The 16,292-nt window shown below is 41.9% G+C and overlaps 1 protein-coding gene across 3 annotated transcripts in view; it reads left to right on the top strand.

Annotated features, from left to right (window-relative positions):
• DAAM1 (dishevelled associated activator of morphogenesis 1) overlaps positions 1-3,429 on the top strand; it is a 160,609-nt gene extending 157,180 nt beyond the window's left edge. For all 3 annotated transcript variants that reach the window (XM_070419025.1, XM_070419015.1, XM_070419033.1), the window contains one exon: positions 799-3,429. In XM_070419025.1, the coding sequence (XP_070275126.1) occupies positions 799-1,008 (210 nt within the window). In that variant the 3' untranslated portion in view covers positions 1,009-3,429. The remainder of the gene's footprint in view (positions 1-798) is intronic.
• Positions 3,430-16,292: the final 12,863 nt, after the last annotated feature.

Genomic DNA, 16,292 nt, shown 5'->3' with positions numbered 1-16,292 from the left:
TGCTCTGTGCATGACAGGGGGCAGCACCCCAACTCCCCAATTGGCCCTGCTCTGAGCCCGACCAGGGGCTGTACCTAGGGATTGGGCCTGCCCTCTGCCACCCAGGAGCAGGCCTAAGCCAGCAGGTCATTATCTCCTGAGGGGTCCCAGACTGCTAGAGGGCACAGGATGGGCTGAGGGACCCCCCCTCCCCCCCGAGTGCACAAATTTTTGTGCACCGGGCCTCTAGTAAATTTAATAAATTAATAAATAAAAGAATTAAGGATGAATTTTTTCCTTTTTGTGTATCTGAATTATCCAAATTTTCTATAATGTATGTGTATTATTTGGCTTTTAATAATAGTAAGTTGCATAGCAGGTTCTAGGCATTCATAATAGATACCAGCTCAGCCTTTGATGTAAGGAGAGTGGCCCAATAAGTATTTGCTTTTAGTCTCTCTGTACCATCAAGGAAACCAGTATCTGGGGTCAGTTTAATAGTGATGATGTTCTCATCCCATTATAGAAATAGAAATTGCTTCAATTGCTCTTTAACTGGAATATCATGAGGTTTACCTAGAAGATTCTAGATGATGAGATTCTAATCACCAAGTAGTGGTCACTTTTCTCTATTGATTATTGCTTCCGCAATGAGCAATGTCCCAGTGACCCCTCTCTTGTGACTCTGAGGGGGGTTGGCAGCTGAAGATGAACATGGCTGGGCGTGGCTGTAGCATTGCCATGTTTCACAGAATTCACCACCACGGTACACAAAATACAGCACTTGGACACTTCTAAGAGGGTGCTTTCTGTTTGCAGCTCAAAGAACAACGTGAAAGGGAACGTAAAATGAGGAAAGCTAAGGAGAACAGCGAGGAGGGCGGCGAGTTCGATGACCTGGTTTCAGCTCTGCGCTCGGGAGAAGTGTTTGACAAAGACCTCTCTAAACTGAAGCGGAATCGCAAGCGCATTACCAACCAGATGACGGACAGCAGCCGCGAGAGACCAGTCACAAAACTTAATTTCTAATTTTCCTTGAATCCTTTTTTAGAAAGCTCATTAGCAGCCCTTTGAAGTGACTAGAACTTTTCATTACACTGCCTTGCAGGTGTGAGTGTGTGTGTATGTAAATGTATGTGTATATGTATATTAAAATGTATAGAGAAGTCTGAGTGTTATATGGAGACCTATCTGTATGGTTTTTAAAAACCTACGTTAATGTTTGTGCCCAGAAGCCCTTGGTGTATGCATTCATATTGAGTGTGGCTCGTCTTCTTCCCTGAACACCACGCCTGTTCAGAAGCACAATACTATCTCCTGAAAGAGATGACAGAGACATTCCCTAGAGTAAAAAGACACACACAAAAAAGCTTGAAATATTATATGGTCTCCAAGCTTGGTGTGCTCTGGAATTATTTTCATTGGTGAAACCGGTGTTGGAAAGATACAGATTTAAAGTGGTTTTGGTGGTTGCCCATGTGATGCCGGTGCATCGCTGCAGGACCTGACAGGGCGAGCTCAGATTTCTGACGTGGGTGTAGGGAGGCGTCTGTAACTGTTCATGGAGGACATCTTGCACACAATCTGAATTATGTAGAATGTCAGTCAGAATCTTTTCATCTATTTAAAACTTGGACATCAAATTTTTTTTTTCTTAATTTCACTGAGTTCTCTGCCAAGCATCCTAATGATTTCTTTACATTGCTTTTGGGAAGAACACTATCTAAATGCAATCTGTGCTCTTGTTAAAGAAAAAGACTGCCGGAGTGTGCTTGTTCTAACAATAAATAAAATTCCCACCCAAGACCTAAAAGGAGGGATTCTCTGAAGGATTAAAAATTATTTTTAAAATTTTTTATGGGGTGCCTTCCCCCTTTTTTTTTGGTATTATCTATTTTCAGTCTTTTTTAGGACAAGCTGCGTCTTCTGTAAATATAGGTCTGGACTAAAGAATACTTAGTAAATGCACAAAATGTCAACAACACCAACAGAGATGCCGAGATCTGTTTAGCTCTAAGTATGTCTGAAGTGCTTTCCTGTTATATGTTGTCATTTTTAATTGTGTGTCAGTAAAGCTACCTGTAAAACTTCAGTCCAAAAGATAAAGCTCTCAGGGAGAAATGGATAAAAACAATGAACATTAGAAAATAAAATATAGATACTTACCATTAACCTACCAACTCTTAATATCTTTAAATTATATGGTATATAAAGGGGGCTGTTACTTTTTTTTTTTTTTTTTGGCTTTGCTTTATTTATTTGTAGTGGGGGAGGAGGGCTAAGGGTCTCTTTTCTTTCCATCTATCCTGTTGTGGTTGGGTTTCCTGTGGAGAGAGTAGTTTGTCCTGTTGCACTAGAACATTATTTACTCACTAAATTGAGTTTTTCAGTCAATTAACAAATATTTATTAAACACCTACTATGTGCCAAGCATAGTAGGGCTACAATGGTAAGCAAGACAGAGCCTCTGCCCCCAAGGAACTCATGTTCTAATGGGGATGTTAGGGGTGAATAAAATACCAATGCGTGCGCTGTACAGGAACTGTGCTATTTAAAAATAGTTTGTATAAACTATAATGCTTAGCGCGGACGGCAAGGTCCCTGCGCTGTGTGGAAGCTGTGAAATAATGCTCTAAGCGTTGTCAAGAGCTGTGGTTTTCATTTTCCCCTTCATTGCAAACTTAGTGACTTTCTACGATTAATGGAAGTAAATGACTAGCAAATAAAACATAAATACACAGCAGAGGTTGGGCTCCCCCAACCTTTAGTTACCAAGGTCTGCAAATACACCACGTTAAAGGTGCAGGCAGAGACTGTTCAAAAAAGGCTTGGAGATGAGGAGGAGTGGGATATGCTGATGGATTTGTCTATTCCTTAACTAAAGTGCCTCTATATATATTCTTTTCTATTTATAGCAGGAGAATTTGGTCTGGCTCCATTTGGGGACTGCATTTTGAAAATGGCTTTGTTTTACAGTTTAAGGAATAGACAAGTGGTTGGAGAGTCACTAAAGGAGCAAGCTGTGTGTCATGTCCCTGGTGCCCTTTCCAATCATCCTCATTTTGAGATGACCATCCTGGTTTGCCTCCTATGCCATTTCCATTTTTGGTTTCTTTCCCCAAAAGCTGTGTGCAGGTAAGTCCATGTGCCATTGTTGGGAAAAAAAAAAATCTACTTTTTTAGATTGGTGCTGGTGTAAGTAGCCACTTTTCTCTCTTGGATGTGTATTTAAAGTTTGTGTTTTTTTAAATTAATGCCAAAAAGAAAAAGCATTATAATTTGTAAACTTAATTGTATGTCTTGTATCTTATTAGCTTAGTAGTTGGACCCACTTAGTCCTTAGGTGCAAAACTGTTGCTATAGTACCAAGAAGAAAATGTTGTATGTGTTATGAAATTGTACATTTTTTAAATAGCAATATGCAATAAAGAGATGAATTCATTGGGTGTATGTATATGCTTTCTATGAGTTATTAAAACAGCATTATTAATTTTTTGCACGTTCCACCATTAAATTTAAGTATTGCAAGTTATTTACTAGATCAGAAATATATACATATTTTTTAACTTGTACATTCTAGTCCTAGAAGGGTATAGTTTTCTGCTATGGTAGCATTCAGCATGTCCACAGCCTACAATATGCTACCTCTTTCTATAACCTCTTTGTATAACTCTGTGTGAGTTATACAGTTTCATGGTGGGGCTACTGATAAAATTATTCACCTGGGGGTATTGAAAAGACTGTAGTCTCTAGAATCAAAATCTATTTCATGTTGAAGCATTTCCTCTTTAAAAGTTAATTTATGATATAGGTTAATATGGGAAGTGTTACCTGTTCCAAACAAGGAAAGTGTGTTTTATCCTCTGAAAACTGGGCCTTTCTCTTGGCCCCACATCACTTTGACTGCCTGGCTATCCTCAACCCATTTTGAAATCAAGCTGAAGACAGACTGTCCTGGTGGTTGATAGAGGACCCAGGCACTTTCCATCTTCAGAATGGATTGATGATGTCCTTGTAACCCATCTTGTTTTTCATCCAGTCAGTAACACCTTAATCAATAAAGAAAAAGTAAAAAAAACACACACACACACAAATATATATTTTTTATTTTATTTTTTTAAAAAAAGGCTACTTTGTTCTCTGACGCTTTGTTCTTATTCAGATGGAAGAGAGCCTTCTATTCATATGTATATTCCATTCCACAAATGTACTGAATGTACCTATCATTGCCTATTTGTATGCTTGAGGATGAACTACATACAGAACCACCTAAACCTTCAGTTGCCCTTGGTGTGTTAATAGAAGTAGGGGAAAACATGAAACTTTCAGATCATTACATTTACTTTTATGTCTTTGGTTCCTTCCTCCCCCCCACAAAAAAAAAAATCTTCACTGGGGAAAATGTGCTTCTGTCAGGAGGGGAAGCTATCTGATCCCTCCAGAACTCTGCCCCTTTTCTAACCAAACATGGGTTTACGTGAGGCAAAGGATAATCTTTATTAAACTAGTTTAGACAATTATTCAAAAGACTGTTCTGAAAGAGAGAGTTGTTCGGTGAGATTTTGTTCCCAAGTGGAAAGCCTAAATTAAGAACCCAAAGGCTTAACAATCACTTGATACCATTCAGTTCCATAAATACTAGCTTTGAGAACCACTGGACTGTGTGTAGAAAACTTTGTTCTCTGTCACTTTGTTCTCATTCAGATGGAAGAGAGCCTTCTATCCATGGGACAAGGACCCCGATGCAAAGTTCTGGGCTTCTTGCATCGGGGTCACTTATAGACCATCATTATGTTGAGTTAGGTGTCCATTTTCTGAGACTCTTCATGCCTGTTTTCCCTATTAATATGAACTCTACTGATGTCTAAAAGCCTGTTGAGTTCATAATTAAGAGGTGGCTTAAAGTCTGTAAAGTCTTAGTGAAAGTTTGGAATTTTAGAGGAAAGAGTTTCTTTTTTAGAAGGATTTTTCCATAGCAAAGACCAATCAAAATTATTTTCCTTCAGTCTTATGGGGAAAACATCGAAACTAACCTTTGGTCTCTTCCCTGACACACTTTTGTCTACTGCAAACAACTGTGTGTTTCCATGGTATCAAACAAACAACCGGAACACAGGATTGCACACTAGGGGTTTTTGACAAAGGAGATCCTTATTTTTTATCAAACCTTGATATGTTTTTATTTCTCATGGGAGAGGGGTTTTGAGGTATGAAGTCGCCATGTCATTCCAATAAAGTATTTGTTCTCTGCTTCTCTGCCTGTGGTTTCTTTCACTGAGAGGAGGAAGAGACAGTTCAATACTGGTCTTTGGTATCATTTCCTTTTTCATTTACACCCATTATGGTCATATGGGGACATTTCTGTGGCAAAGGAATCTGCGGCCCCCTGCGGGGTGATGAACGTTTCCTGTTAGTGGCTTCACCCTCCCTCCCCCACTCTGGCCTCCAAGGTAGAGAAACTTTCCTATGTCTGAGATTTGAGGTCCGCCTGACTTTTGAGACAGGTGATTGTGCTTAGAGGAGGTGATTGTGATGCTGAGCAATGAGTCAGTTGAACAGGCACAGGAAAGAGAAAGAAGGAGGTGCCTCTACCAGCTGCTTAAAAAGAGAAAGCCCATGAGTGCATGGCCAGGACACTTCCCTGCTCCCTTGCACGTACCCTCCCTCAGCTAAACTCCCTTTGATAACTTATCGCACCCCTTGACCTCCCCAGTTTATCCACATCTGGGAATATCTCCAAGGAACAGGGTAGCTTTCTCACACTTCCTTGAACTTCCTTTTCTGACCACCGTCCTTTGAGACCAGCCCCGTCTCTAAAACCTCCTGATTAACTCCTAGGCCAGTAAGACCACGCTGTCTATTCCTTAACTCAGTGGTTCTCAACCTCGGCTGCACATTAGAATCACCTGGGAATCTTTTTAAAATCCTGATTTCTGGGCCTCATCCTCCAGAAATTCTGTTTCTTTGTTACTAATGTGGCCTCACCCCATAACAAAGAAACAGAATTTCCGGAGGATGAGGCCCAGAAATCAGGATTTTAAAAAGATTCCCAGGTGATTCTAATGTGCAGCCGAGGTTGAGAACCACTGCCTTAACTCTACTTTAGAGGTGGGGGCAGAAATAAAAGGATGGATTGGTCACTAGTGAGCTAAGCATGCTCAGGCAGTTCAGATTATAAGTCATTAGGACTTCCTGTTTAAGATTGTGTGCAAGTTGACTGCATCAGCGGGCTCACCAGAGGAGCCTGTCCCTCCCTGTTCTCCCTTACACCATCATCCCACCATCTAAAGGCTTCATTAGGAATTCTCTTAAGACTTTTGAGGAAAACAGTCCTCTCCTACTGCCTCCGACGTGAGCTGTTTGACCCTGATATGCAGCAGCTGTTTAGTGACCTGACGTTTTTATGGCGGGTGAGTTCCCACTGAAAGCGTGGCCTCTCCGTGTCTGCAGGAGCGCTGCTAGGCGGGCCACGCAGCCCGGATCGCTGCTGAAGGATGAAGGCAATGGCAGAGGAGCCTCTCCACGAGCTCAGAGAAACATGCTTCCAGGTCAGCTGGCATTGACTCCCTCGTTAGAATGCGACAAAGGGGATCCCGATGAAGCCTCAAACCAACTAGTCATTGAGGTACTCGCCACAGAAGACGCTCCCAAGCTCCCTTGTGCCGGTTTCTAAGCAACACTGTAGAACCCAGAACTCTGAGTTGCAGGGTTGTGGATTGCCTTGGACATGAGCTGTGACCTTAGGCGAGTCTCCTAAATGCCTTCCCTTCCCTTTTGGGAGCTGGGAGAGCAGCTGTAAAACCTCCCATTGCAGGGCCGTGCAGTCCTGCTGCTGAGGCTCCTGCAGCCAATTACTAACATTAAACTCTCCGGATCACTCTGCTTATGGCCCACAGACTGGAAACCCGCCTCTGCCCTGGCTGCCTGGGAGGGCAAGTGCTGAGAGCAGCTTCCATCTCAGCAGTAGCCAGACTCATGCCAGGGTTTCCTTTTGTTTTACCAGGTAACTGTGGATCCTCAGAGCATCCAAACCGCCTCCCTATTTAGCAATGTATGTCATCAAATGGCTTTGCCCTGTAGAGGTTGTGGCGACTTAGGAAGAGTGTGGCTAGAAGCGAAGGCAGGAACAAATCCAACTAAATGGATGGGCCCACTGCGCTCTTCATGGGAGTGGCCACAGCTGGAGTGCTGTGTTCTCAGGGACAATGCATTTTTTTTATTATTATTATTTTAATATATTTTATTGATTTTTTTTACAGAGAGGAAGGGAGAGGGATAGAGAGTTAGAAACATCGATGAGAGAGAAACATCGATCAGCTGCCTCCTGCACACTCCCTACTGGGGATGTGCCCGAAACCAAGGTACATGCCCTTGACCGGAATCGAACCTGGGACCCTTGAGTCCGCAGGCTGACGCTCTATCCACTGAGCCAAACCAGTTAGGGCAGGGACAATGCATTTGAAGAGCAACACTGACAAACCAAAATGCATCCTGGTAAACAGGTTTAAAAACTGACTAAGCAGCATCCACCCACAAGAAACTTAGCCTGCAAGACAAATTATAAAGGAGATGTGGGGAGACAAAGGGAAGCTGGGTAGTCAGGAATTGGGACCATGGGGGTGGGAGGAATAAAATTGGGGAACCCAACGAGGTGGAGTTACTAAGGCACCCCAATTTGGAGGGGGGAAGAAAGGACACACAGGAGAGGCATGACTTTAAAATACTAAGACAGGCGGCTGCAGGTAACCAATCACAAGGCAGTAAGACATATAAACCAATCCCAAGGACGTTGCTAAGGCAAAATTCTTTGATGAGACCAATCAGGAGCGAGCAACGCTGTCTCCACCCCCTAAATGAAAAGGGGCGTGCGCTTCTCCTTTCCCCTGTGGGCATAATGGGTTCCTGAGGTTCATTCCCGTCGCAGGGCAGCACATCCCTGTGCCCACGTGGCGTATGGCCATGTGGGCCGCCACACGTGGACCATTAGACTCTAATTAGCTTGGACACTAAACTACTCCCCACTGTAGCATGGAAAGGAAGCTCCCGACCCGGGCCTGCTCTTGGGACCCCAGCTGCACCTTTTCCGGGACTGGCTTCTCTCAATGAACTTTGGCTCCACTAACCACTTCTGTCTGTGACTTCAGTCTTCCTTTTTGTGAGGCAACGAACTCGGACTCGAACACCTCACATTTGGGTTTCATAATGACAGCGGCCTCTAATACTTGAAGAGGGAGAAGACTTACTCTGTATTTCACCAGAACACAGGACTGCAACCAACAGGTAAAAGTCACCCCAAAAAATGCATTTCATTTTCTTAACCCGCAGTGAACTTTCAACTCCTTTGATAACCAGCAGGTGAACAGGTGCCACAGGAGACACTGAGTACCCCGTCCTTAGAGGCATTCAAACCTCCATACTATTCATCACAGCAGAGCTGTTGTCAGAAGTTTGGGATTAAATGGAAGGTTGAATAGATGACTTTTTAAAACTTTTCATTTGGAAATAATTTCAAACTTACAAAAAAGTACAAAAATTGAAATCGCATAAGGAGCACCTCCCTTCCCAGATTCCCTTATTGTTAACATTTTGCCCTATTTTGTCATTTGTTCTCTTGCTCTCTCTCTGTGTGTATGAGTCCACATAATCCTTTTCTCTGAACCATTAAAAAGTTTGCATCATGGCCCTAATTCCTACATACTCCAGTGTGCATGTCCTAAGACTAAGGATATACTGTTCTATAACTTAAGTACATCTATCAACTTCATAAGTTTATACCTCTACCGGTATCTAATCAACCATTCATGTTCCAATTTTGTCCAATAATGAGTGCCCTTTAGAGCATTTCCCCCTCCAGAAAAGTGTCTAGTCCAAGGTCAGATATTGTCCTTATTGTCATATCTCTTTGACCTCTTACACTCTTGAGCCTTTCTTTGTCTCTTATGACATTGACGTTTTTGAATCGTCCTGTGGTAGGCAGAATAATGGCTCCCCAAAATGTGCATATCCTAATCCCCAAAACTTGTAAATGTTTCTATTTTGTTCATCCGTTTACTATGTTCATTACATTCCACATGACAAAAAACGACTTTGATTAAGTGAAGGATCTTAACCCAGGAAGACTAACTTGGATCGTCCACATGGTCCTTATCAGAGGGAGGCAGGAGGGTCTCAGTCAGAGGAGATGTGAGAAAGGAAGCTCAGGTTGAAGAAATGAGATTGCTGGCCTTGACAGAAGGGGGCCACAAACCAAGAAACACAAGTCCCCCCACCCACCTTTTGTAAAATTTATTGGGGTGACATTGGTTCACAAAACCTTACAGGTTTTAAGTGTACAACACAATAAAACATAATCTGCACACTGCACTGTGCATCCATTGCCCCAAACAAAGTCTCTTTCATCCCCATTTTCCCCCTCTGTGCGAGAATCTCCACCTACCCCCACCCCCTTTCCCTCTGGCTATCACCACTGGCTCGCCAGCATCCCCTAAGGCAGCGGTTCTCAACCTGTGGGTCGAGACCCCTTTGGCGGTCAAACGACCCTTTCACAGGGGTCGCCTAAGACCATCCTGCATATCAGATATTTACATTACGATTCATAACAGTAGCAACATTACAGTTATGAAGTAGCAACGAGAATAATTTTATGGTTGGGTCACAACATGAGGAACTGTATTTAAAGGGCCAGAAGGTTGAGAACCACTGCAAGGGATCCTGGATTGTGAGAGGCACAAGCCAGGCCAAGGGGATCTCGCCACCCGTGCATGATCTGGGCGGGGAGGGAGGGAGGGACGCAGGAGGTTGGCCAGCTGGGGAGGGACCTCAGGAGGGCTCCAGGGCATGTCCGGCCCATCTCGCTTAGTCCTGATCGGCCAGACCCCAGCAGCAAGCTAACCTACCAGTTGGAGTGTCTGCCCTCTGTTGGTAAGAGCACGTCATAGCGACTGGTGGACCGGTCAACTGTCTGCCCCTTGGTGGTCAGTGCACGTCATAGCGAGGGGTTGAGTGGCCTTAGCATATCACTAGCATATTACGCTTTGATTGGTTGAACAGATGACCAGACACTTAGCATATTAGGCTTTCATTATATAGGAGGATGTTTCTTGGCTAATCCCTTCACCTTCTTTCATCCAGACCCCCTCCTCCCCTCCCTCTGACAGCTGTCAGTCTGTTCCATATGTCCATGTCTCTGTTTCTATTTTGTTCAGTGGTTTATTTTGTTCATTAGATTCCACATCTAAGTGAGATCGTTGGGTATTTTTCTTTCTCTGACTGGCTTATTTTACTCAGCATAATAATCTCCAGGTCTATCCGTACTATCACAAAAGGTAAGATTTCCTTATTTTTTTTTTTACAGCCAAGTAGTATTCCATTGTGTAAGTATATCATTGCTTTTTTATCCACCCATCTACTGTTGGGCATTTGGGCTGTTTCCAGATCGTGGCTATTGTAAATTACCCCTCTATGGACATAGGGGTGCATGTATTCTTTCGGATTGGTATTTTGGAATTCTTAGAATAAATTCCCAGAAGTGGGATCACTGGGTCAAAAGACAATTCCACTTTCAATTTTTTGAGGAAACACCATACTGTTTCCCACAGTGGATGTACCAGTCTGCATTCCCAGCAGTGCATGACACACCCTCTCTAATACTTGTTTGTTGATTTATTGATGATAGCCATTCTGACAGGTGTGAGGTGTTATCTCATTGAGGTTCTAATTTGCATCTCTCTGATGATTAGAGGCATTGAGCATTTTTTCACATGTCTGTTGGCCTTCTGTATGCCCTCTTTGGAGACGTGTCTATTCAAGTCATTTGCCCATTTTTTAATTGGATTGTCTTCCTTTTTTAAGTTATATAAATTCGTTATATAATTTTGGAAATTAACCCCTTTTCAAATGTATCATTGGCAAATATATTCTCCCATTCAGTGGGTTGTTGATGGTTTCTTTTGCTGTGCAAAAGCTTTTTAGTTTGATGTAGTTCCATTTGTTTATTTAACTATAATTTTCCTTGTATCATATTTGTCTGATGTTTCTTTTTGTTATATTGAGGTTATGCATTCTGGGCTGGAAGACAGCGTAGGTGATATCAGGTAATCACACAATGTTTATCTCTCCCTCATAGGTAACATAAGTTTCATCACCCAGTCAAGGTGTGACCCAATTTCTTCTCTGTATAGCTATAGGGTTTTGTTCTCGCTTGCAATTAATAAGCTGCCTGTTCCTCATCAAAATCCCTCCCCTAGATTTAGCAGCTATCGATGATCCTTGACTGAAATAATCTTTACTATAATGGTTGGGAAATGATGATATAGCTCGGCTCCAACAATTTCTCTACATTTATCAGTCGACCTTACCTTTTTACTCTAAGCAAGAGCCCTCCCAACTCCTCCATCATTAATTTATCTCTGATCAGTATAGGCTTGTGAATGCCTATTTTTTCCAGTGGTTTATAATTCATTACTGGACTTAATTATGTTTATACTCAAATTATTCCAGATCTGACCTGAGAATGCCCCCTCAAGCTTATACCTCTGTCCTTGTAATATGTCCCATTTAAAAAACTAATTTCCTAAATTCTGGCATAACAAAAGGTTCCAGGTTTATCTTGTACCTAACCTGCCCGAGCCTTGGAGTGAGCCATTTCCCCCAGGAACTCTGATGCTTTTAGTGGGAAATGTCATTAGAGACCGAGATTAACTTTGCCTCTTGACCTGTTTCACAGACAGTGAGGAAATGTATACATGTGCTTATCCATATAACATACATACACACAAATATGCATGTGCACATAGACATGCTTCTATACATGCACATATTTTAGGAATCATGACTTCATACCAATGTCTCAAATTCTAATCCATCCCCACAGGTCCTCCCTCACTTTCCCCTGTTCCATATTTGTACTAGTATATCCTTCTTCCACAGTGGATGTACCAGTCTGCATCCCACTGCAGACTGGTACATCCATATAACACATTTATGCATTTGTGCAATCCTATGTTGAATCTAAGAGAGTTTCAAAATTGCTTCTTACGTAACACTACAAAGAAACTACCCTACTGGAGAGTACAGAATTTATGCCTCTCCCCTGCCACATCCCACTGTGTTCCAGATGGTGGTACATAATCAAAAACTGTTCATAAATTACCTGGGTTGGTCCTTTCTTCTTTTTTCCTCCTCCCCCAGTACAGTTATAAGAATCATTTGAAATACACTTAGATCCATTTGTTTGCATTTTCTTTCCGTTTTAGTTAGGTTTTGTCTCCTCATTCTTATTGATTTTATTTTATTTTTTGACTACGTAGACTACTAACATACTTTCAAAGTCAAAACTATTTGAAAGGGTACCCAGAGAGGTGTCCCTCCTTCCTGTATCCCTGTACCCCACCCTATCTTGCAGGTGTTCAAATTTGTTTTCTTCTTTATCTTCCCTTTATTTCTTTTGTGTATGTTTACTTGTTTTCCTTCTTTTTTGCACAAAAGGTAACATACTACATATGCTCTTTTGCAGTCAACCTTTTCTACTTAATATCTGCTGGAAAACACCCCATGTCAATTCATTCAGATCATTCTTTATATAGCTGCATAGTACTCAATTGTGTGTCAGTAACAGTTTATTCAGCCAATCTCCAATATTTTCCAATTACTATAACATTGCAACAAATAGCCTTGTGCATCTGTATGTATTATTGTTATATTTTCAATATAAATTTCTAGTATTGGGATTGTTGAGTCGAAGAGTAAACACCTAGGTCAGTGATGGAGAACCTTTTGAGCTCGGCATGTCAGCATTTTGAAACACCCTAACTTAACTCTGGTGCCGTGTCACATATAGAAATTTTTTGATATTTGCAACCATAGTAAAACAAAAACTTATGTTTTTGATATTTATTTTATATATTTAAATGCCATTTAACAAAGAAAAATCAACCAAAAGTGAGTTCGCGTGTCAGAGGTGTCATAGCAGCCATGGGCAAACTACAGCCCGCGGGCCGAATCCGGCCTGTTTGAAATGGATAAAACTAAAAAAAAAAAAAAGACCGTACCCTTTTATGTAATGATGTTTACTTTGAATTTATATTAGTTCACACAAACACTCCATCCATGCTTTTGTTCCGGCCCTCCGGTCCAGTTTAAGAACCCATCGTGGCCCTCGAGTCAAAAAGTTTGCCCACGCCGAAACCGGTTTGGCTCAGTGGATGGAGCGTCGGCCTGCGGACTGAGGGGTCCCAGGTTCGATTCCGGTCAAGGGCATGTGCTGGGTTGCGGGCACATCCCCAGTGGGAGATGTGCAGGAGGCAGCTGATCGATGTTTCTCTCTCATCGATGTTTCTGGCTCTCTATCTCTCTCCCTTCCTCTCTGTAAGAAAATCAATGGAATATATTAAAAAAAAAACAAAAACAAAAAAAACAAAAAGTTTGCCCACCCCTGTGTCATAGGTTCGCCATCACTGACCTAGGTTATTGTTAAAGGTTGCTAAACAACCCTGTTAGGGGTTGTACCATTTTGCATTCCCACCAGCAATATCTAAGTGTGTCTAATGATTCAATCAATTCTCACTATCTCCACTGTTATTATCCTGGACTGAGCATCTCTTTTCTGGATTAAGGCCATGGCCTCCTAACTGGTCTCTTTGCTTCAGTCTTTTCTGCCATTATCTAGTCTCATCGCCACAGCTGAGGTAATGCTTTCAAATATCACTCGCTTAAACTCTCCAGAAGAAGTAAAGTGACAGTCCTCAGCGGCCTTCCAGACCCTAAATGATCTGGATACCAGCCCAGCACCACCACCCTTCTGACCTTGTCCTCACGACTCTCCTTCTTCCTCCCTTTGCTCCTCCTCCTCCTTGATACCAAACACCGACCTACATCAGAGTCTTTGCACGTCTGTGTCCTTTGCCTAAAACACTCTTCCCTTTCTTCTCCTTCTGTCATCTCCTCCAGATCTTTCTTCTAATGTAACCTTCTCAGTAAAGACTTTCTTGCCACCAAGTTTATAATTACAAACCGTGCCCATCCCGGCATCCATCCCTAGTCTCGGCTCTATTTTCTTCGTAACAGTTGTCATCATGTATTTTGCATACCATTTGTTTATTATGTCTCTTGATCCAACCCCCTCCCCCCCCCCATTAGAATAAAAGCTCCATGACGTTAGAGATGTTTGTTTTGTTCACTGAGTATTCCAGCATCTGGAACAAAGTCTGACATACTGGAGGTTCTCAATAAATGTTTGTTAACTTAAATGAGTGACTTCAATATATCACTCTCTTCTCTGATAGATCAAATATGTAAAAAAGTAGAGACAGGAATAATGCAATTGATGAGGTTTATTTAATAGATATTTTTAAACAAGGATATATTTGAAGAGAACATCTCTCCTTTTAAATGTTTGTGATAGTGTTTCTCAACAGCAACTGTTACACTTTGTGCCCAATAGCTCTTTGTTGTGGGAGCTGTTGTGGTCATTGATGTTTAGCAGCATCTCTGGTCCCCACCCATTGGCACACCTCCCCACGGTGCAACAACCAAAATGATCTCCACACATTGCCAATGTCCCCTGGGGAGTAAAACTTCCCCCAGTTGAGGCCCAGTCACCTATGGTTACACTCCTAAAATTGAGCCATCCTATATAATAAAAGCCCAGCGACTGAAATGGTGGAACGACCAGAGACCAGAACACCACAGCCCCTCTCTCCAGCTGGCCCTGCCCCCCCAGGGAGTGGTTAGGGGTGATCAGGCAGGCAGGCAGAGGTGGTTAGGGGCAATCAGGCAGGCAAGCAAGTGGTTAGGGGCAATCAGATAGGCAGGCACAGTAGTTAGGGGTGATCAGGAAGGCAGGCAGAGACAGGCAGGCAAGTGGTTAGGGGCGGTCAGGCAGGCAGGTAAGTGGTTAGGGGCGATCAGGCAGGCAGGCAAGTAGTTAGGAACCAGGGATCAGGCCTAAACCGTCAGTTGGACATCCCCTGAAAGGTCCCAGATTGCTAGAGGGTACAGGCCTGCCTGAGGGACAAACCTTCTCCAGTGCATGAATTTCGTGCACTGGGCCTCTAGTATATACATAAAAAGAACAAAATGTAACAATAAAAGTTTAAACCAAAAAAATATCACAACCATTTGGGGCAAAGTCTTCCAAGAAATGTTGGATCAAAAGTTAACCAAAATTAATAGGGTTACCAGATAAAATATAGGATACCCAGTTAAATTATAATTTCAGATAATAAATCATTTTTTAATATAACTAATATTTAGGACATACACTAAAAATGTATCTCTTATTTATCTGAAATTTAAATTTAACTGGGGAATCTTATATTTTTATTTGCTAAATCTGGCAACTCATTATTCATTAATTATTATTAATGGTTAATTCATTATTATTGTTATTCATATAATAATGAATATAACACAATTTCATATAAAAATACAGCCACTATACAGAATACCTCCTGAACTGTACTCAATGGCAAAGATATGTATGTTGACTCCTTTATTTCTTAAGCAGAGATATGATTAAAAATGAACTAAATGTTTAACTTAGCCAGGCCGGTGTAGCTCAGTGGTTGAGCATCAACCTATGAACCAGTAAGTCATGGTTCGATTCCCAGTCTGAGCACCTGCTTGGGTTGTGGGCTCCATCCCCAGTGTGGAGTATGCAGGAAGTAGCCAATCAACTCATCAATCAACTCATCATTCTCTCTCATCATTGATGCTTCTATATCTCTCTCTCCCTCTCCCTTCCTCTCTGAAATCAATAAAAATATTTTTGAAAATGATAAAAATTAAAAAAATAAATGTTTAACTTAAAAATGAAAAAACCGCCCTAGCTGGCTTGGCTCAGTGGATAGAGCATCGGCCTTCGGACTGAAGGGTCACAGGTTCGATTCCAGCCAAGGGCACATGCCTGGGTTGCAGGCTGGATCCCCAGTAGGGGGCGTGCAGGAGGCAGCCAATGAATGATTCTCTCTCATTGATGTTTCTCTCTCTCTCTCCTTCTCCATTCCTCTCTGAAATCAATAAAGAAATATATTTTTTTAAAAAAACAATATTTAAAAAAAATGAAAAAACCACCAAAAATACCAAAGAAAAACAAAATAAGTAATCTAAAGGGATACCTCACAGCTAAGTTAAGTTAAAGGAAGAACCCTTTCAACCCTAGTTACAGCCTTGCCAATGGGATTATACTGCTCCAGGGTCTTTGGTTCTGAGACCATGCTAGACACATTCTAATAATGCTCTACATCTGTTTGCCCTTCTAAGTGCTCATCAACACTGCTATTGATGTATTTTCCATTTAAATATATTGTCACACA

This window comes from Myotis yumanensis, unplaced genomic scaffold (genome assembly GCF_028538775.1).
Source record: "Myotis yumanensis isolate MYYU_CA2020_CCGP unplaced genomic scaffold, mMyoYum1.0.hap1 SCAF_1, whole genome shotgun sequence".
NCBI classification, from domain to species: domain Eukaryota; kingdom Metazoa; phylum Chordata; class Mammalia; order Chiroptera; family Vespertilionidae; genus Myotis; species Myotis yumanensis.
Note: the sequence above shows the minus strand (reverse complement) of the source record. Positions and strands in the feature narration are given on the sequence as shown.